Source organism: Typopeltis vanoorti, chromosome 20 (assembly GCF_054136105.1).
Source record: "Typopeltis vanoorti isolate ZY-2024b chromosome 20, IOZ_Tvanoo_1.0, whole genome shotgun sequence".
Classification (NCBI taxonomy): Eukaryota; Metazoa; Arthropoda; class Arachnida; order Uropygi; family Thelyphonidae; genus Typopeltis; species Typopeltis vanoorti.
The window spans coordinates 68,374,638-68,396,215 of record NC_143568.1 but is presented as its reverse complement, the minus strand read 5'-3'; the positions used below and the strand labels follow the sequence as shown (position 1 = coordinate 68,396,215).

General features: G+C 37.0%; 1 protein-coding gene across 3 annotated transcripts in view; it reads right to left on the bottom strand.

Moving 5' to 3' along the window:
• Positions 1 to 21,578, bottom strand: part of Atac2 (Ada2a-containing complex component 2) — a 215,939-nt gene that overhangs the window by 121,590 nt on the left and 72,771 nt on the right. For all 3 annotated transcript variants that reach the window (XM_090410264.1, XM_090410261.1, XM_090410263.1), the window contains exon 6: positions 20,549 to 20,933. In XM_090410264.1, coding sequence (XP_090266390.1) covers positions 20,549 to 20,933 — 385 coding nt within the window. The remainder of the gene's footprint in view (positions 1 to 20,548; positions 20,934 to 21,578) is intronic.

The window sequence follows — 21,578 nt, the reverse complement described above, 5'->3', positions numbered from 1 at the left end:
CTATGGGAGGAGTTATACTGGTGGAAGTAGGGGAGACAAGAGATCTGGGGTTGATGATTGATAGAAACCTGAAGTTTAGGGGACATATTGCAAAGGTGGTGAAGGTAACACAGAGGATTGCTGCAATAATGAGGACACTGACCTGCAGAGATAAGAGGGTTATCATTCCGTTGTATAAGTCTCTGATCAGACCACACTTGGACTATTGTTCTCAGATTTGGTGTCCAGGATTTGAAAGGGATAAATTAACTGTGGAAAGGATACAAAGACGGATGACAAAGATGGTTTCAGGACTAGTTATGAGGATCGGCTGAGGGAATGTGGACTGCAGAGTTTGGTGGATAGAAGGAGAGGTGATATGATTGAGACTTTTAAACTATTGAGAGGTGGTTACAGGGTTGACACTGGAGAGTTCTTTTGCTTGGTTGAACAGCAGGAAGGAGTGATGACAAGAGGCCATCCCTGGAAGTTACAAAAGGAAACTGTGAGCAAGAGGATAAGGAGTGGTTTCTTTGCGTGGAGGGTGGTTAAACCGTGGAATGCATTGCCTGATGGAGTGGTGGGAGCGAGAACGGTCAATGAGTTTAAAGAGTGGTATGATAGATTTTGTGTTTCTTAGGGGGGGGGGCCTCCCCTCGATGAGTCTTGACAGACTTTATGTTCTTAGGAAGGACCTCCGACGATGAGTCTTTTGACTCCATGGAGGCCTGAATAATAATAATAATAATCCCTTTAGGCTCCTGCCCATCTTTACTTCCTGAATTGACTACCCTGTTCAATATTTTTGTTTGAGAGACAAGATTCCGCTCTTGGTCATTCTTACACTTACTTGCTTCATGGGTGCCTTCACACGAACTTGCCTGCTTCTGCCCTAATTGCTTAGGTTTCCCTAAATTTGCACTTCAGCATGCTCAGTGAACAAAGATCTCTCTCTCTCTAGACATCTAACACCAGAACCATTTAGATGCAATCCATCAGCATTATACAAATCCTTCTTTCCTTCAAATACAGACCACAGATCCACAAATTCTATATCATTCCTTCTGCACAACCTATGTATTGATTCATTTGCTACCAATGCTCTTCTCAGTTTTCCGCTATCACATCATGGCAGGAGACTCCTAACCTTCACCTTTTTGCTCTTCAGCTTTTCTTCTTCTAACAACTCCTTTACATTCTCTCTCATAGAATACTTCTCATCTCTCAAATCATTTGTTCCATTCAAGACAATTAGTTCTTTCAACTTACCTTTTTGCATCTGGATGGCATGACTAATATTAGGAATGTTTGCACCAGGAAAACAAGATTTTGTTGCACTTTCATCAAGGTACTTCTCAACATGGACACCACAATTTCACAACTGTCATCTTTCTAACTCTCACTGCATGGAAGCAAATACATCTAAAATCAGAAGCATTTGAAAATAGTGCTTTATGTTATATACTTATCTGAAGATCTACTATTGTTACTGATAATAGTACTAAATCAGGTGTCTACTATTAATGACAAAGCAACTAGTTGCAAATTCCTAGCAATCAACTGCATATTTAACGATACGTTTCATATATTTGAATATGGCGCCAATGCGACGTAAGATAATGGCGTCCAAAAATACGACGCCATTGTTCAAAAACTATAATGCGAGAGAATTTGTCCAATGTGATGTGTGTGGAATGTATGCATTCCTGAATGAGGCTGGAGTATGGATTGAAAGTGATAGTTGTGGGAGAATGTGTAGAAAGTGTATGCAAAGTGAGGAGTCGAAGTATGTGTCAGGTTGTGAGACAGTTATGGTTGAAGAAAGCCAGAATGCGAGTGAAAATAGTGGATCGATAGGGAATTGCGGTGTACAAGATGGCAATGTGAGCGGTGATCTAAGAAAGAGCGAGAGCAATTATACAGAAAGAGAAAATGGTTTGAATGATAAAAAAAATGAGGAATTATTTGTAGGAAGTGAGATCGCTAGGCTGCGCGCAGTGATACAAGATGCGCAGCGGCAATTAGAGCACCTGCAAAACTCTTTCCAGAGTGATTCGGCTAACGTAAATAAACAGCGTGGGCGAGTTTCCGAAATGAAGGAGAGAGTGTTGTATGGTGACTCGTTATTAAGAGGAGTAATAGATGGGAGTGTAAGTAAATCGTACTTACCGGGTGCAAAATTTAAGGATGTAAGTGAGAGCATTAGAGTGCAAAAACAGAGGGTGAAAGAAATAACAATTGTGGCTGGTACGAATGAATTGAAAGGTGATAAATTTTTTATGAGAGAGGACTTGAAAGTATTGTTAAAGGTAGCGAAAGAAAAGAGTGACAGAGTTAGAATGGTGAGTCTGTTACCGCGGTATGACAGAGAGGAGTTTAGGAGGGCCATAATCGCAAATGATATTATGCACAGGTTATGCAGATGGTGTGGTGTGGAATTTGTGGACGTGTGGAATGAGTTTGATGGGCGAAAGGACTTATACAAGATGGATGGCCTGCATTTGAATGGACTTGGTGTGCGGAGACTGGAAAAAGTGTTGCTGAATGAAGTGAAAATGGATGTGCAGAACCAGGGAAACTAGAACTACCAAGGAGGGGGGGAAGTGGATATCCAGACATCAGTGAGACAGTTGAGTGTAAAAATGTATATAATGTACCTGAGCCAGCAAAAAGGACAAAAAATGGGAATGGGATATTTAGAATAACGCATCAAGATAGGGGTGGGACAAAGGGAACACTGCAATTCATGTATACTAATGCCAGGAGTATTAGGAACAAGAAGGAAGAATTTTTGGCCTTGATTGGCTCTTCCTGGCCACAGGTTATTGGCATTAGTGAAACATGGCTGACGGAAGATGATATAGTTAGTGGGATAGAATGTGTAGGTTATAGTATGTTTAGGAGGGACAGAGAGAATAAAATTGGGGGAGGGGTGTTATTGATGATAGCTGATGAACTGCAGCCAAGGAGAATTGAAGTATTGCAGGATAGTGAAAGGAGCTCATTTGAGGCTATTTGGTGTGAGATTGATACTGGCAGAATAAAATATACAGTTGGGTGCTGCTATAGACCAGGTGATGGAATAGATGGTGGAGATGGTATGCATAAACAAATTGATGAAATGAGTGGAAGGAGGGTAATTATTATGGGAGATTTCAACTATGGTAACATTGATTGGAAGGAGGAGAGGACACATGTGAGGAAGGAAATGGATTTTATTCAATTATTAAGGGATAACTATCTGAAACAGCATGTAATTGAAAATACTAGGGGTGTGAGAGTGCTTGACCTGGTAATAGTATCTGAGAATTTGACTGTAATGAATATGACCATGTTGCCACCTATTGGTGAGAGTGATCATAAGGTCTTGACCTGGGAGGTGGCTAAAGGTGTGAAATTTGTGATTAAGACAGGGTATATGTGGAATTACCGTGCTGGCAAGTATGACAAGCTTAGGGGATTGCTTGGATCAGTGCCATGGCATGTACAACTGCAAGGGCTGGACGTCGATAGAGCATGGGAAGTGATCAAAGAGCATTTACAGGAGGTTATGGCTGATTGTATACCTAAGGTCCGAATAGTGAAACAAGGAGGGGTTAAATGGATGAATAACACCATTAAGCTTGAGCTGCAAAAAAAGAAACAACTATGGAGGGAATTTAAAGAAAGGGGTGACCTGCAGGCACACGAACGGTATAAAGTACAGGCCAGAAGGGTAACGAGTGTGGTAAAAACAGCAAAAGCCGATTATGAAAGGAAACTAGCTATGCAAGCAAAAGAGAATCCCAAACAGTTCTTTCAATATGCTGCAAGCAAGAAAAAAACTGTACATGGCAAAATGATTTTAAGGAATGACGATGGTAAAGAGTTCACTGAACCAGTCGATATAGTGGAGTTACTGAGCGCGCACTTTGCAAAAGTATATCATCCAGGTGGTGACGTTGAAAAAATGAAGGAACCATTAGTTTATATGGGAATTGTGATGAATGAAGTGGAGGTGAATAGTCTATTACAGAACCTTAATGTGAATACATCTGTGGGATTGGATGGTATACCGGCACGGGTCTTGCATGAAGTGGCTAATGAATTATCAGTGCCCTTGACCATGTTGTTTAATCTGAGTCTCAGGTCTGGCTTAGTCCCGAAGGCGTGGAAAGAGGGGAAAATAGTTTCACTGCATAAAGGAGGATCCAAGACTATGGTTGCAAATTACCGACCGATCAGCATATCAGGAGTCATTGTCAAGGTCTTGGAGAAAGTCGTCAAGGGAAAAATACAGGAATGGATTGATGAAAATGAGATACTGTACAGAGGACAGCTTGGCTTTGTGAAGGGTAGATCATGCCTCAGTAACTTGCTCAAGTTTTATAACAAGGTGACGGCTGAACTGGATAAGGGAAATGGGTTTACAGTGATACTGCTGGACCTGGCAAAGGCGTTTGACAGCATACCACATGGAATTCTAATCTGTAAACTACAACATATGGGAATGGATATAGGGTTGGTGAGATGGATAGCTGGGTGGTTGATGGAGAGATATCAAAGAGTAGTTTATTCAGGAGTAGAGTCCAAAAAACGGCCTGTGACTAGTGGTGTGCCACAGGGTTCTGTTCTTGGACCACTGCTGTTTAATCTGTTCATTAACGATATAGGGAAGGGTCTAAGTGGGACAGTTCATTTGTTCGCTGATGATGCAAAGTTGGGTAGGGCGATAGTGAATGCAGAAGATGTCAAAGTCTTGCAAGATGACTTAGATAGATTGGAGTTCTGGACTAAGGAGAATGGATGTCAATTTAATGTGACAAAATGTAAGGTTATGCATTTCGGAGTGAAAAGATTAGCAGCAGTATACCACATTGGCGGAACTGTACTCCAGGAGATTGATGAGGCCAGGGACTTGGGAGTGTTGGTGGATAGGGAGATGAAGTTTAGGGGGCACATTGCGAAAGTAGCTAAATCAGCTCATCAACTCACTTGGTTGTTGAAAAATACTTTGACGAGCAGAGAAAAACAAGTTATTGTACCTCTGTACCGAGCCCTGATAAGACCTCATCTCGACTACTGTGCCCAGATTTGGTCACCTTGGTTCCTTCTCGATGGGGAGGAGGTTGAGAGGATCCAGAGGTGAGTGACTAAGATGATAGCAGGTCTATGGAATGAACCATATGAGAACAGGTTGAAGATTTGTGGGTTGCAGAAACTAGTTGATAGGCGGAAAAGGGGAGACATGATTGAGACATTCAAATTGCTACAAGGATTCTATAGGATTAATTCAGATGATATTTTTGAGATCAGGACTGGTGATGGGAGAACTAGGGGACAACCATGGAAGCTGGGCAAGAGCGTGGTTAGCAGAGGTGTTAGAGCTGGGTTCTTTACTTTTAGAGTGGTAAATGAGTGGAATAAGCTGCCAGAGTCTGTTGTGGGTGCTATGACAGTGAGCGAGTTCAAGGCAAGGTATGATAAATACTGTGAGAATGTTGAACAGCTGCGTGAACATGATGTTTAGGGCCTCCCTCGATGAGTCTAAGGACTCCTGGAGTAGCCCGTGGTAATAATAATAATAATAATAAATATACACTATCAACAAACAAAGGCAAGCAGTGAAATACTGATATTCACTAAACAGAAATCAGTAAAACAAATTATATGTAAATTTAAACATGCCAAAAACATCTGTATTGAAATAATACATGCAATGTATTAAAATAAAAAAAACAGCACCAGATATTAAATGCTATTAAGAGCCCACCAAACTTTAACACACAAGCATGTCTACATTAAAGTTCGTTTTAATGCCCAGAACTATGTACAACAAAACACACAATGGTGACAAACATCATCATCAAATTCCTGACATGTACCCTAAGAGGAGGTTTACAGTATATTATGGATAGTACTACATGAAAATGTTCATTATTAAAAATTATGGAAACAACTATTGTGTTATAATAAAACTTCAGTTTAATATAAACCAAAAAAATCACTCGACATTTTGACCTTCATATCAAGGTCATCATCCAGAGTATACACACATATAAACAAAGAAACAAGTTCCATGGTATGCTAAAGTAATAGTAATTTGGTCAACCATTAAAACTACTAGCCTGACCTCTGGTGGGGAAAAAATTACTATATCAAAGTTAGAGTCCTGTTATTATTATCTATTTGGTTACAAATCATTAAGGGGGATATATTAAGCTAGAGAGCAACATGCTCTCACATAACGACTTTCATAAATTGGAATAAAACAATTAGATGGTGGTCACTAAAAGCTGAAATTATTGCATAGTCAAAGTAAGTTTGGTGGAAAACTTGAAGAACTTAAGTGGGCAGAATGTGTACAATGCAAATTCTTGGGATTTTTATGCCACCATTATTGTTAAAATTAGAATGCTTGATCAGAATTTGGGGTGCTTAAGGGTCAAAGCTGTATAACTGAGAGGAGACCTCCACATAGCCTTTAAAGGAATGCGGAGAACCGACCAGGGCTTCTGACCTAATGTCCAATCCTCACCTTCTCGTGGTGCACCCTGTTGGGTATCTACTTTGATACTGAACGAACGAGGATGGGCTGGCAATTTGGGATTTAGCCGACCAAATTGTATTCTTATTGGTTAAACCAAAATAAAAAATGATGGTACAACATGACAAAATTTCATGCCGGCTGGGGCGTCGCCCGGTTAAACAAGGCCCCCGTTGTTTTCGCCAGGGAACCAGGGCGAACAGCGAAAAGTCAGCTACTGGAACAAATCTGAAAACAAACCCCAACTCAACATCACCAGAGTTAAAGATCGGTACTATCAACGTAAGAAGCCTGAATGGCAAAGAAATGGAGCTAGCTGAGGAATTAGATAAGTACCAGATCGACATAATAGGGGTGACTGAAACAAAAAAGACCAAAACTGGTGAGATCTTTCTGAGCAATAAATACAAAATGTTATATTCAGGCAATAACAATCAAGGAAAAGAAGGAGCAGCCATAGTATTCAACACAAAATACGAGGCTAATCTTCTTGAATGGCAGTCAGTCTCAAGTAGAGTAATGTGGGCAAATATGAGAATGGGGAACTGGACAATGAGACTTATTTGTGCCTATGGTCCCACAGAAGGTTCTACTAAGGTAGAAGTGGAGGAATTTTTTGAGGCTTTAGAAAAAGCAACTGACACAATGAAAAAGGAAAAGTTGGCCCTTGTTGGGGATCTAAATAGTAGAGTAGGAAATGATTGTGAGACATACAAAAATATTTTGGGAAAATTTGGAGAAAAGAGCAAAGCTAATAATAATGGCAAATATCTGTTGGATTTCTGCTCAGGACATGGACTGGTTATTACTAACACCATGTTCCAACATAAAAATGTGCACAAATTCACATGGAGAGAAGAGGCTAGGAATAAGAAAAGTCTCATTGACTATGTTATTGTTGATAGTGATGTTTTCTCCCTGGTGCAGGACACCAGAGTGTACAGAGGATTTGAAATTGGAAGTGATCACTATTTAGTCTTGAGCAGAATAAAATTGAATTTCATATTGAAAAGAATAACATGTAAGAAAGTTTTAAAGCGAATAAAAGTTGAGCAGCTCTCAGATGTAAACTGTAGACTAAAATACAGAAATATTATTGAAAAGAAAATGAAAGAGTTTGAGAACAGGAATCAAACCTTGGAGATTCAGTGGCAAACTCTGAAGGAAACATTGATTGATTCTGCCAGAGAGGCATGTGGTGAGGTTGTGTGCAAAGATAAAAAAATCAGAACTCCCTGGTGGACACAGGAAGTTAAAGAGGCAGTGAAGGAAAAGAAGAAAGCATATCAAAAGTTCCTGGCAAATAATTCAGCTTTTACTCTTACAGAATACAGAGACAAATGTAAGAAAGCTAAACAGTGTGTAAAACTAGCTAAACAAAAGTCATGGGAGGACTTTGGCAAGAATATAGAAAATAAATATCAAGAAGGTGGCAAAATATTCTGGAGGTTGTTGAAGAAGCTTAGGAATGGAGGAAAGAGTGCTGTAAAAGGAATTAGAGATGATAAAGGTGAAATGAAAACAGGAGAAAAAGATATCCTTGAAGTATGGAGTAATTACTTTGAAAAACTGCTAAATGAAACAAGCAGTGATGACAGCACAGTGATAAAAAACACTGACCAGGCATGCAGTCAGGAATACATATCCATACTTGAAGTAGAAAAAGCCGTCAAAGGCTTGAAATGTGGAAAGGCAGCAGGAGTAGATGATATTCGACCAGAAATGCTGAAGTATGGTGGTATAAGAGTCTTACAGTGGTTGCACTGCATAGTTCAGAAAGCCTGGACAGAGGGACGAATTCCCGATGATTGGAGTAGAGCTCTCATAGTACCCATATATAAAAAGGGAAATAAAACTGAATGTGAGAATTACAGAGGTATTTCCCTACTGAGTGTTCCTGGCAAGATCTATGCAAGTATACTTGAGAAACGGTTGAGAAGAATTGTGGAAGAAAAGCTTGGTGAAGAACAAGCTGGATTCAGGCCAAATAGAGGCTGTCAGGATCAGATCTTCACTTTACGACAAATAGTCGAGAAAGCATGGGAATATAACAAAGATCTGTATTTAAGTTTTGTCGATTTGGAAAAGGCATATGACAAGGTGCCAAGAGAGAATCTATTCAATACGCTGCAGTTATATGGTGTCAATGGGGCATTATATCAAGCAATACTTAGTCTTTATTTGAGTTGTGAGTCAGCAGTTAGAATTGAAGGAAGTACAGGAAGATGGTTTAATGTTAAATCTGGTGTGAGACAAGGATGTACATTATCCCCTCTGTTATTCATTATCTATATGGATCACATTATGAAGGAATGTGGTATTAACCCTGATATCAAAATTGGAGATGTTAATGTCAGCTCTTTGCTTTATGCGGATGATGTTATACTTCTAAATAAATCCGCTACAAGTCTGCAAGATTCTCTGACTAAATTGAATAGCTGTTGTAATAGATATGGTATGAAGGTCAGCAATAAAAAGACAAAGACAATGAAAATAGGCAGAATCATTGAAAATGTCAACTGTGTTGTGAATGGAGAACCTGTGGAACAAGTAAAACATTTCAGCTACTTAGGCACAATTTTTACTGAAGATGGTAAACTAAATATAGAAATAGACAACAGAATCAGCAAAGCTGGTATCGTGGGAAGTCAATTGAATAAATTCATATGGAATAAGAAAGAAATTAGTCGGAACACTAAATTAGCTGTATACACGACTGTGTTCAAACCAATTTTAACTTATGGATCTGAGAGCTGGGTCAGAAGTAAAACACTTGACCAAAGACTAGAGACCGCAGATATGAGAGTCCTGAGAAAGATTAGAGGCGTGAACAGATGGCATCAATGGCAATATCATATTAAAAATGAGGATATTAGGAAAGAACTTGACATTGTCATCATCCAGGAATGCATTAGCAGAGCTAATCTCAGATGGTATGGTCACTTAAATAGAATGGGAGAGGAAAGATTAGCAAAACAAGTGTTCTCTGCCAGGTTGGCAGGAAAACGACCCAGAGGAAGACCAAGATATAGGTGGATTGATACGGTACAAAGTGCCTTAGACGATAGAAATATAAGATCTGATAATGTTGGAGTCTTGACAAGTAACAGACTGATTTGGAGGAAAATTGTAGATAGGAAGTTAGTAATGATGTAATTTTTTCATGTAGTACTGTCATATCCTGTACACCCCTTGAGGGTACATGGCAGGAATTTGATGATGATGATGATGATGATGATCAGAATTTCACAGCTTTAAATTTGAGTTCACACAACATTTTTGTATGATGTAAGAAGAGGTACGTTTCCAACCCATTTGAAGTAGGGTGTTAAAAGAATGATCTGAGAGTCATGCTTTACCAAAATTGTTTTATATATATATATATATATATATATATATATTTGTATATATGTGTTTGCCGATCTGGTTGGCTGAGTGGTTAGTGTATCCACTCTCCAGCCAAGAGGCTGCAGGTTCGAATCCCACGTAGGCATGAATGTTTGTGATTGTCTTCCACCTTCGTACATTCGTTCACCCAAGTATAGATACAATCTCCCAATATGGAAGTAGAACACCCCAAAACCTCCTCAACAGGAGAGGCCTTCACCCTGCAGTGGGTAGAAAAATAGGCTGTTCATCATCATCATATATATATATATATATGATGACCTAGATATGAAGGTCGAAACATCAAGTGATTATTTAGGATTATATTAAACTGTAGTTTTACTATAACACAGTAGTTGTTCCCATAATTTTTAAAAATGAATGCTGATCACCACGCAACTATGAAATAACATGAAAAAGTAACATTATTACTAACTTCCGATCAACAATTTTCCTCCAATTCACCTCTCATTAGTCATGACCACAACATTATCACACCTTATATTTCTATCTTCTAAGCCTTAGAAGTTCAGCTCTGTGAACATATTCCTGAATGCTAACAATAGCAAGTTCTTTTCTAATGTCCTGATCCTATCTGTTAACTGCACTAATCTTTCTCAGAACTCTCATATCTGTGGTCTCCAGTCTTTCATCAAGTGTTTTATTTCTAACTTAGTTCTCAGAACCACAAGTAAAAACTGGTTTAAACACTGTCTTGTATATAGTTAATTTAGTATTTTGACTAATTTCTCTCTTATTCCATATAAATTTATTCAGCCAACTTCCCATTATACCACTTTACTAATTCTTTTGTCTGTTTCCATATTTAATTTGTTATCTTCATTAAAAATTGTGCCAAAATAGGTGAAATGTTTTACTTGTTCTATAGATTCATCATTCAAGATATAGTTGATGTTTTCAGTGTTTTTCTGCTTATTTTCATTGTCTTTGTCTTTTTAATGCTGATTTTCATACCAAATTTATTACAACAGTTATTCAATTCAGTTGGGAATCTTGCAGACTTGTACTGGATTTATTTAGAAGTATAACATCATCTACAGAAAGTAAACAGTTAAGATTAACATCACAATTTTGATATCAGATTTGATATCACTTTCCTTCATAATCTGAATCACACAGATAATGAATTACAGTGGAGATAATGTGCACCCTTGTCACATACCTGATTTAACCTGAAACTATCTTCCTGTACCTCCTTCAATTTTAACTGCTGAATTACAGCCTAAATAGAGACTGTGTTGCTTGATACAATGTCCCATATACAACATATAACTGCAGCATTTTGATGAGCTTTCCTCTTGGCACCTTGTCATATGCCTTTTCTAGATCGACAAAACCTAAATAGATAAAAGACAAAACCTGTTTGTCTTAAAGTGAAAATCTGATCCTGACAACTTTTCTTCTACAATTTTTTTTAGATATTTCTCAAGTATACTTGCATAACTACTTCTGTAATTCTCATATTCAGTTTTATTTCCCTTTTTATAGCTTGGTACTATGAGTGCTCTTCTGTAATCATCTGGAATTGGATCCTCTGACCAGGCCTTCTGAATTATGCAATGCATTCACTGTAAAACTTTTTATATTCCCATATTTGAGCATTTCTGGCCTAATTTCATCTATTCCAGCTGCCTTTCCACAATTCAGGTTTCTGATGACTTTTCTACTTCTAGTATGGATATGTATTCCTGTTGGGAGTTTTTTACCATCATACTGACATTGCTTGTTTCATTTAACAGTCTTTCAAAGTAATTACTCCAGATATCTAATATATCATTATCTTCAGTTTTCATGTCACCTTTATCATCTCTGATTCCTTTTACAGTACTTTTTTTCCCATTTCTAAGCATTTTCAATAGTCTTCAGAATATTTTGTTACCTGCCTGATATTTATTTTCTGTGTTGTTTTCTTTATTTTCCGTTCCAAATTCTTCCCATGACTTTTGTTTAGCTTTACAGTGAGTTTTACACAGTGCTTCACTTTTTTTGATTTTTCTCTGTATTCTCTAAGTGCACAAGCTGACTTACTTGCCAAGAACTTTCAATATCCTTTCTTCTTTTCCTTCACTACCTCTTTAACTTCCTGAGTACACCATGGAAAAGAAATGGAGTTCTGATTTTTCTATTCTTACAGACAACCTTACCACATGCCTCTCTGACTGAATTAGTCAATGTTTTCTTCAAGATTTGCCTCTGAATCTACAAGGTTTGCAAATTCTTTCATTTTTTTCTTTAATGATATTTTGTATTTGAGTCTTTAGTTCACTCCCGAAAGCTGCTCAACCTTCATTCATTTTAAAACTGTCTTACGCATTCTTCTTTACAATAAGAAATTCAATGTTATCTTTTCTACTTTTTCTTTTTCATTGATCCAGCTGCTTTCTTTACTATCTCAACAAATTCCTCCACTTCTTCCTTGATAGAATGTTCTGTGGTAGCATTCTATCAAGCACATATAAGTCTGATTGTCCAGTTCCCCATTCTGATATTAGCCCACATCATTCTACTTGATATGGCCTACCAATGAAGAAGATTATCCTCATATTTAGCGTTGAATACTATAGCTACTGTCTCTTTTACTTGATTGCTGTTGCCTGAATATAAGATTTTGTATTTGCTGCTTAAAAAGATCTTGTCTGTTTTTGTCTTCTTTGTTTCAGTTACACCTATTATGCTGATCTGGTGCTTATCCAATTCTTCTACTAGCTCCATTTCTTTTCCATCGATACTTCTTATGTTGATAATACCAATCTTGTCCTCTGATGTTGAGTTAGGACATATTCTGAGAACATGTCTCATACAGGACACATCCTATATCATTAATGTACAAATAAAATAGTAGTGGCCCAAATATATAGACCCATGTGGCATGCTGCTACTCACAGTCCTTCTACTGCTATTTCTGAATAAACTACTGTCCCGTATATCTCTATCACCCACTCTCTTATCCACTTATTCCTGTATGTTGCAACTTATTTATTGGAATTCCATGTGATATCCTGTCAAAAGCCTTTGTAAAGTTCAGCAGTATTACTGTATACGCATTACCTCTATTCAACTCAGTTGTCACTCTGTTACAAAAGTAAGTCAACGAGGCATGAAACATCCATCAGAAAACCCTATTTCCCCCTATGTCTACTATGTATCCCCTTCTTGTATACTCATTCCTGGATTTTCCCTTTACCACCTTCTCCTGAGGTGCTTCATCTCTTCTCTCCCATAGTCCTAAATGGACAGTTGGATCACTCATGGCTGGTGGGTGATATTCTTTGTTAGCCTCGTCCAATCATCTTGGTCTCTTATTCTGGATGTCAGTTGAGAAAGGAAGGAATTTGTCCATTTTTTGATGTTATCAGTCCATTTTAATCGAGTTCAGCCCCAAACCCTTGATCCCTTCTTGTGCTTGCTTTGGAATGCCATTAGCCCTCTCCACATGTCCGAACTAGCTCATCTGTCTTCTTCTGATGACTGTCAGAATATTTTTCCTTTTTCACCCGTCTATTGAATCAATCAGTTTTTTGACATGTTCATTGGTTTCATGAGCGGTATAGGGAATTCTCAAAAGTCTTCTATAAGTTTTCATTTCAAAAGACAGGAGTCTACTCTCATCTTCCCTCAATAAAGTTCAGGCCTCACAACCATACAAGAGGATAGAATACATCAAGGTGTCAATTAGTCTTAGTCTGGTTGTGATTGCCATTCTGTTATTTTCCCACAATGGTTTCAACTTCTGTAGGGCCACGGTTGCCTTAGCAATTCGGTATTTAATGTCGGTTTTTGAGCGACCATCTTGACTCAACGTGCTTCCTAGATAAGTGAACTTGTTTACATTCTCAATTTGTTTGTTGCCAATTTGTATCTTTAAGAATTCAATGTCTGATTTTGAGGTTATCATTATTTTCGTTTTTTTGTAAGTTTATGTATAATCCATATTTTTTTAATGTTCAAAAAACGCGGCTGGTTATCACTTGAAATTCTTCACTTTCTGCTAGAAGATCGATATCATCTGCAAAACATAAGTTATTTATTCTTAATCCACCAACAACTATTCCAGTGTCACATTCATGAAGAGCTTCATCTATGACATATTCCAGAAAACAATTAAAACAAAGAGGGGACCACATGCATCCCTGCCTTATCCCCTGTTCTTCCCGGAATGGTTCACTGTAATTTTTAATTTCAATTCTCATATCAGATGCTTACTGGTATGTAACTTAATATTTCAGTTTAGAGTCTCCTCCTTTATGGAGTGGAATTATTTTACCTTCTTTCCACCCCCATTGGAACCAACCCAAAGCTAAGAGCTAAAGAATGTGGTGAAAGTCACTGCCATTTCTGTAGCACCTTCTTGTAGCACTCAAGGTGGTAACACTTAATCCATAGCTGTATTCACATCAAGGTTCTGCAATGTCCTATGTGCCTCCAGGTCATCTAACTCTGTTTCCATATAAGCTCCTACCTCTCTTGTTACTACATTATCTCCACCTGGATGATATACCCTTGCAAAAGATTTACCTAATAATAATTTAGTGTTCACTAAATTTGTGGCTAGGTAGTTGAAATGTTTTACTTGTTCTATAGGTTTGTCATTCATGTTGCAGTTAATATTTTCAATGTTTCTGCCTATTTTCATTGTCTTTGTCTTCTTATTGCTGATTTTCATACGAAATATATTACAACAGTTATTCAGTTTAGTCAGGGAATCTTGCAGACCTGGTACTAGATTTATTTAAATAAATAAATCACTACCCTCACTACCTATTCTTATATAAGACCATCTGTTTAATACAACTATGTACAAGAACACCTACTAGTTTCACTAGCCTACTGTCTAGCTTTGTCAAGACTAAAAAAGGTGAACAAAAAAAAAAAATAAGTAATATTGATTTGGTGTACTAACCATTGTAAACGGTTAGTACACCAAATTTAACAGCTCACGTGACAATGTGTGCATGTAGCGAGATGCTTCAGTTATTATTGTGAACACGCGTTACATAGTTTTTAATAGTTCCGCTAAACTTAATGAATTAATCAGATTTTTCCATGTATCTTTCAATACTGCTCCTTGATTTTGGTTGAGGTTGTTTCCTGTTCGTAGGACCACTGCTGCTTCTTTGAATATTCTGGATCTGTAATCATCTTCTATATATGGCATTGAGCTGTTTTCCCAATCTGTTGCATGGTTAGAAGTTGAGAAGTGATGTGTCAAGCCTGAGGTATCTGCTCTGTTGTGATTAACATCTCCAACGTATTCCTTCTGTCCAATTTCCAGGCTTCTTAAAGTTTGGCCAATGTAGGAAAGTCCACAAGTGCATGGTATTCTATAAAACCTGCATATAACTTTCTTTCATCAGTGAAAGAAACTGTCTCTTAGTTCGTGAAAAAGTTGAAATTATTCGTAATTTGCAAAAAATGTTGAAATGTGTAAAAAGTTTTCATTGTCCTCTTCATCAGTATTTTCAATGTGGAGGAATAAAGATATTTACATACTGGCACTGAAAAACAATGTACCTGAAACAAATAAACAAAAAAGATTTAGAATGTGCAAGTTCACAAACAATGAAGGTGCTTTGATGGTTTACTACATGAAAAAGTGCTGGATTCTCAATAATTGGTCTGATCTTGAAGGCTCAAGTGGAAAAAATTTTACTAACTTTACTAATTTACAACTTTACCCACTTTACTAATTCTTTTGTCTATTTCCATATTTAATTTGCCATCTTCATTAAAAATTGTGAATAAATAGCTGAAATGTTTTACTTGTTCTATAGGGTCTCCATTCAAGATACAGTTGATGCTTGCATTTTTTTTTTTTTTTCGTGTCAAATTTATTACAACAGCTATTCAATTTAGTCAGAGAATTTGCAGGCTTGTGCTGAATTTATTTAGAAGTATAACATCATCTGCATAAAGTAAAGAGCTGATATTTATATTGCCAATTTTGAAATCATATTATCTATACGGATCATATATACCATTTTCCTACATAATGTGATCCATATAGATAATCAATATTATCAGTGGAGATGATGTATCCTTGACGCATATCTGATTTAACTCAAACCATCTTCCCATACCCCCTTCAATTCTAGCTGCTTGTTATAATGTCCCTTTCCACCAAATAACTATAGCATTTTGAAAAGATTTCTTCTTGGCACCTTATCATATGCCTTTTCCAGATCTACAAAACTTAAATACAGACTCTTGTTATACGCCCAAGATTTCTCAACTATTTGTCTTTAAGTGAAAATCTGATCCTGACAACCTCTATTTGGCATGAATCCAGATTGTTCTTCACCATGCTTTCCTTCCATATTTTTTTTTAGCCATTTCTCACATATTCTTGCATTTTGGGGATTTACTTGTAGTCTCCATTTGGAGAACCATTTCTCTAACTTTAGAAGGTTTTCTTGAAGCTTTTAGTAACGAGGTGTGGTCGAAGAGATCTGACTAATAATGCTATCATCCACATATAGAGTCATGATGGATGAGATTGGGTTGTGCAGAATGTCTGACATGTGTATAGAGAACTGTAATGGAGCCAGTATTACTGTATCTTGGCTGGGATCCCTGCGGTACTCCAGCTAAGATACGGTGCTGGAATGAGATAGTACCATTTATCTTGACTTGCATGCTTCTATTCTGTAGATATGATCTAACTAGGTGTACCATTTTCAGAGAAATACCAGCTGAGATCAGGAACACCCAGTATGAAAATACCTCAGACATTCTAATTTTATTTCCCTTTTTATAGATTGGTACTATGAGAGCTCTGTTACAATCATCCAGAATTGGACCCTCTAGCCATCATCATCATCATCAATTTCCTGATATGTACCCCCAAGGGGTGTTCAGGTTACTATGGCAGAACTACCTGATTAAGTTTACATTATTATTAATCTCCTATCAACAATTTTCCTTCAAATCAATATTACTTGTGACCACTCTAATATTGTGATATCTTACATTCCATCCTAAGGGACTTCCACCTAGACCTTGGTCTTCCTCTGGGTCTCTTTCCTGCCATCTTGGCATTAAACACCTGTTTCGCTAACCTTTCTTCAAATATTCTAAAGTGGCCATACCACCTTAAATTAGCTCTTGAATGGTAATAATGTTAAGTTCCTTTCTAATAACTTCATTTTAAATATGGTTCTGCCATTCATTCACTCCCCTAATTTTTCTCAGAACCATCATATCAGTGGTCTCTAATCAAGTGTTTTATTTCCAACACAACTCTCAGATCCATAACATAAAACCGGTTTAAACACTATCTTGTATGCTGCTAGTTTGATGTTTTGGATAATTTCTCTCTTATTCCGATTAAATTTATTTGGCTGGCTACCCACCATACTAGCTTTGCTTATCCTATTGTCTATTTACAGATTTAACTTGCCATTCTCTCAGGGTGCTTAAGGGTAAAAGCTGTATAACGGAGCGGAGACCTCCACATAGCCTTAAAAGGAATGCGGAGAACCGACCAGGGCTTCTGACCAAATGCCCAATCCTCACCTTCTCGTGGTGCACACTGTTGGATATTTACCTGGATACTGAACGAACGAGGATGGGCTGGCAATTTGGGATTTAGCCGACCAAATTATATTCTTATTGGTTAAACCAAAATAAAAATGATGGTACAGCATAACAAAACTTCATGCCGGCTGGGGAATCGTTGGGTTAAACAAGGCTCCCATTGTTTTCGCTAGGAAACCAGGGTGAACATCGAAAATTCGGCTACTGGAACAAATCTGAAAACACATACCAAGTCAACATCACCAGAGTTAAAGATCGGTACTATCAACATAAGAAGCCTGAATGGCAAAGAAATGGAGCTAGCGGAGGAATTAGATAAGTACAAGATCAACATAATGGAGTGACTGAAACAAAAAACACAAAAAATGGTGAGATCTTTCTGAGCAATAAATACAAAATGTTATTTCAGGCAATGACAATCAAGGAAAAGAAGGAGTAGCCATAGTATTCAACACAAAACACAAGGCTCATCCTCTTGAATGGCAGGCAGTGTCAAGTAGAGTGATTTGGGCAAATATCAGAATGGAGAACTGAACAATGAGACTTATTTGTGCCTATGGTTCTACTAAGGTAGAAGGGGAGGAATTTTTTGAGGCTCTAGAGAAAGCTACTGACAAATGAAAAAGGAAAAGTTGGTCCTTGTTGGGGATCTAAACAGCAGAGTAGGAAGTGATTGCCAGACATACAAAAATGTTTCGGGAAAATTTGGAGAAAAGAGCAAAGCTAATAATAATGGCAAATATCTGTTGGATTTCTGCTCAGGACATGGACTGGTTATTACTAACACCATGTTCCAACATACAAATGTGCACAAATTCACATGGAGAGAAGAGGCAAGGAATAAGAAAAGTCTCATTGACTATGTTATTGTTGATAGTGATCTTTTCTCCCTGGTGCAAGACACCAGAGTGTACAGAGGATTTGAAATTGGAAGTGATCACTATTTAGCCTTGAGCAGGATAAAATAGAATTTCATATTGAAAAGAATGACATATAAGAAAGATTGAAGGCGAATAAAAGTTGAGCAGCTCTCAAATGTGAACTGTAGACTATAACACACAAAGATTATTGAATGAAAAATCAGAGTTTGAGAACAGGAACCAAACCTTGGAGATTCAGTGGCAAGCCTTGAAGAAAACCCTGATTGTGTAAAACTAGCTAAACTAAAGTCATGGGAGAACTTTGGCAAGAACATAGAAAATAAATATTAAGAAGGTGGCAAAATATTCTGGAGATTGTTGAAGAAGCTTAGGAATGGAGGAAAGAGTGCTGTAAAAGGAGTTAGAGTTGATAAAGGTGACATGAAAACGGGAGAAAAAGATATCCTTGAAGTATGGAGTAATTATTTTGAAAATTTGCTAAATTAACCAAGCAGTGAGGACAGCACAATGATAAAAAACACTAATCAGGCATGCAGTCAGGAATACATATCCATACTTGAAGTAGAAAAAGCCATCAAAGGCTTGAAATGTGGAAAGGCAGCAGGAGTAGATGATATTCAACCAGAAATGCTGAAGTATGGTGGTATAAAAGTCCTACAGTGGCTGCACTGCATAGTTCAGAATGCCTGGACAGAGGGACAAATTCCAGAAGATTGGAGTAGAGCTCTCATAGTACCCATATATAAAAAGGGAAATAAAACCGAATATGAGAATTACAGAGGTATATCCCTACTGAGTGTTCCTGGTAAGATATATGCAAGTATACTTGAGAAACAGTTGAGAAGAATTGTGGAAGAAAAGCTTGGTGAAGAACAAGCTGGATTCAGGTCAAATAGAGGCTGTCAGGATCAGGTCTTGACTTTACGACAAATAGAGGAGATATCATGGGAATATAAAAAAGATCTGTATTTAAGTTATGTCGATTTGGAAAAGGCATATGACAAGGTGACAAGAGAGAAGCTATTCAATACACTACAATTATATGGTGTCAATGAGGCATTATATCAAGCAATACTTAGTCTATATTTGAGTAGTGAGTCAGCAGTTAGAATTGAAGGAAGTACAGGAAGATGGTTTAATGTTAAATCTGGTGTGAGACAAGGATGTACATTATCCCCTCTGTTATTCATTATCTATATGGATGACATTATGAAGGAAAGTTTGAATTAAACATGATATCAAAATTCGAGATGTTAATGTCAGCTCTTTGCTTTATGCGGACAATGTTATACTTCTAAATAAATCCGCTTCAAGTCTGCAAGATTCCCTGACTAAATTGAATAACTGTTATAATAGATATGGTATGAAGGTCAGCAATAAAAAGAAAAAGACAATGAAAAAAGCAGAATCATTGAAAATGTCAATTGTGTTGTGAATGGAGAACCTGTGGAACAAGTAAAACATTTCAGCTACTTAGGCACGATTTTTAGTGAAGATGGTAAATTAAATATGGAAATATACAACAGAATCAATAAAGCTGGTATGGTAAGAAGTCAATTGAATAAATTCATATAGAATAAGAGAGAAATTAGTCGGAACACTAAATTAGCTGTATACAAGACAGTGTTCAAATCAGTTTTAACTTATGGATCTGAGATCTGGGTCAGAAGTAAAACACTTGACCAAAGACTAGAAACCGCAGATATGCGAGTCCTGAGAAAGATTAGAGGCGTGAACAGATGGCATCAATGGCAATATCGTATTAAAAACGAGAATATTAGGAAAGAACTTGACATTGTCAGCATCCAGGAATGCGTTAGCAGAGCTAATCTCAGGTGGTATGGTCACTTAAACAGAATGGGCGAGGAAAGATTAGCAAAACAAGTGTTCTCTGCCAAGTTGGCAGGAAAACGATCCAGAGGAAGACCAAGATATAAGTGGATTGATACGGTACAAAGTGCCTTAGACGATAGAAATATAAGATCTGGTAATGTTGGAGTCTTGACAAGTAACAGATTGATTTGGAGGAAAATTGTAGATAGGAAGTTAATAATGACATAAATTTTTCATGTAGTACTATCATATCCTGTACATCCCTTGAGGGTACATGTTAGGAATTTGATGATGATGATTAAAATATTAATATCCCTATGTGAAAATTAGTCTAAAAGGATTTTGAATTCCAAAATATATTTAAAAAATTTTTATTTATTAAATATACCTTCTTCCGATTCTTTTTGAAAGAGACTGTTACTTGCCAATCCATCAATAGACTCTGTTTTTACTTCAATTTCAACAGTATTCAGGGGTAAACTAAGATCACAGATATCTCTAATGTTATGATTACCAACTTCATTTGTTTCTTCTTCCTCTTTTCTTGGACATGACACTTGATAATCTGATGAATCAACATCCATTAATGATGGCTTCAATTCAACACTGGAAGGATTTAAAGATTCATTCTTTTTTAATAAGTCTGTATTCAAATATTCTCTTACTGGCTGTTGTATTTTTGATTCTGAGCTAGATGAGTATTTAATTTTTTCACTGTGTTTTTCATTTAAAGAATTTTCACCAACATTGAATTTCTTAGTATCATTTCTTGACTGAAAAGAGAAAAAAACATTATCATTAATTATAAAAATAATTCATCAAGTCATACCTATAAATAATTATAAAACTTAGAGATATTCTGTAATATTTACTTTACAAATAGAAGAAATTATTCACTTTGAAATTTAATCCAAACATTAGGTCACTAACAAAACTAGGGCTGTTGCAAATTATTGAATATTTCTTAAAATCAATGCCAGAGGACTTCACACTATGAGGGGAGGGGTTAGGCACTTGATTTGGTTGGGAATGATAGACATACTTGTAAAGTTTTAACAAATTCCATAACATTTACAAGTTCAAGCATTTCTTTTCACTTAAAATGATCATCATCATATTCCTGATATATACCCTCAAGGGGTGTACAGGATATGATAGTACTATATGAAAAATTTACATCATTACTAACTTCCTATCTACAATTTTCCTCCAAATCATTCTGTTACCTGTCAAGACTCCAACATCATAAGATTTGATATTTCTATCTTCTAAGGCACTTTTACCGTATCAATCCACCTATATCTTGGTCTATCTCTGGGTCTTTATCCAGCCAAACTGGCAGAAAACACTTGTTTTGCTAATCTTTCTTCTCCCATTCTGTTTAAGTGACAATACCACCTGAGATTAGCTCTCCTAAC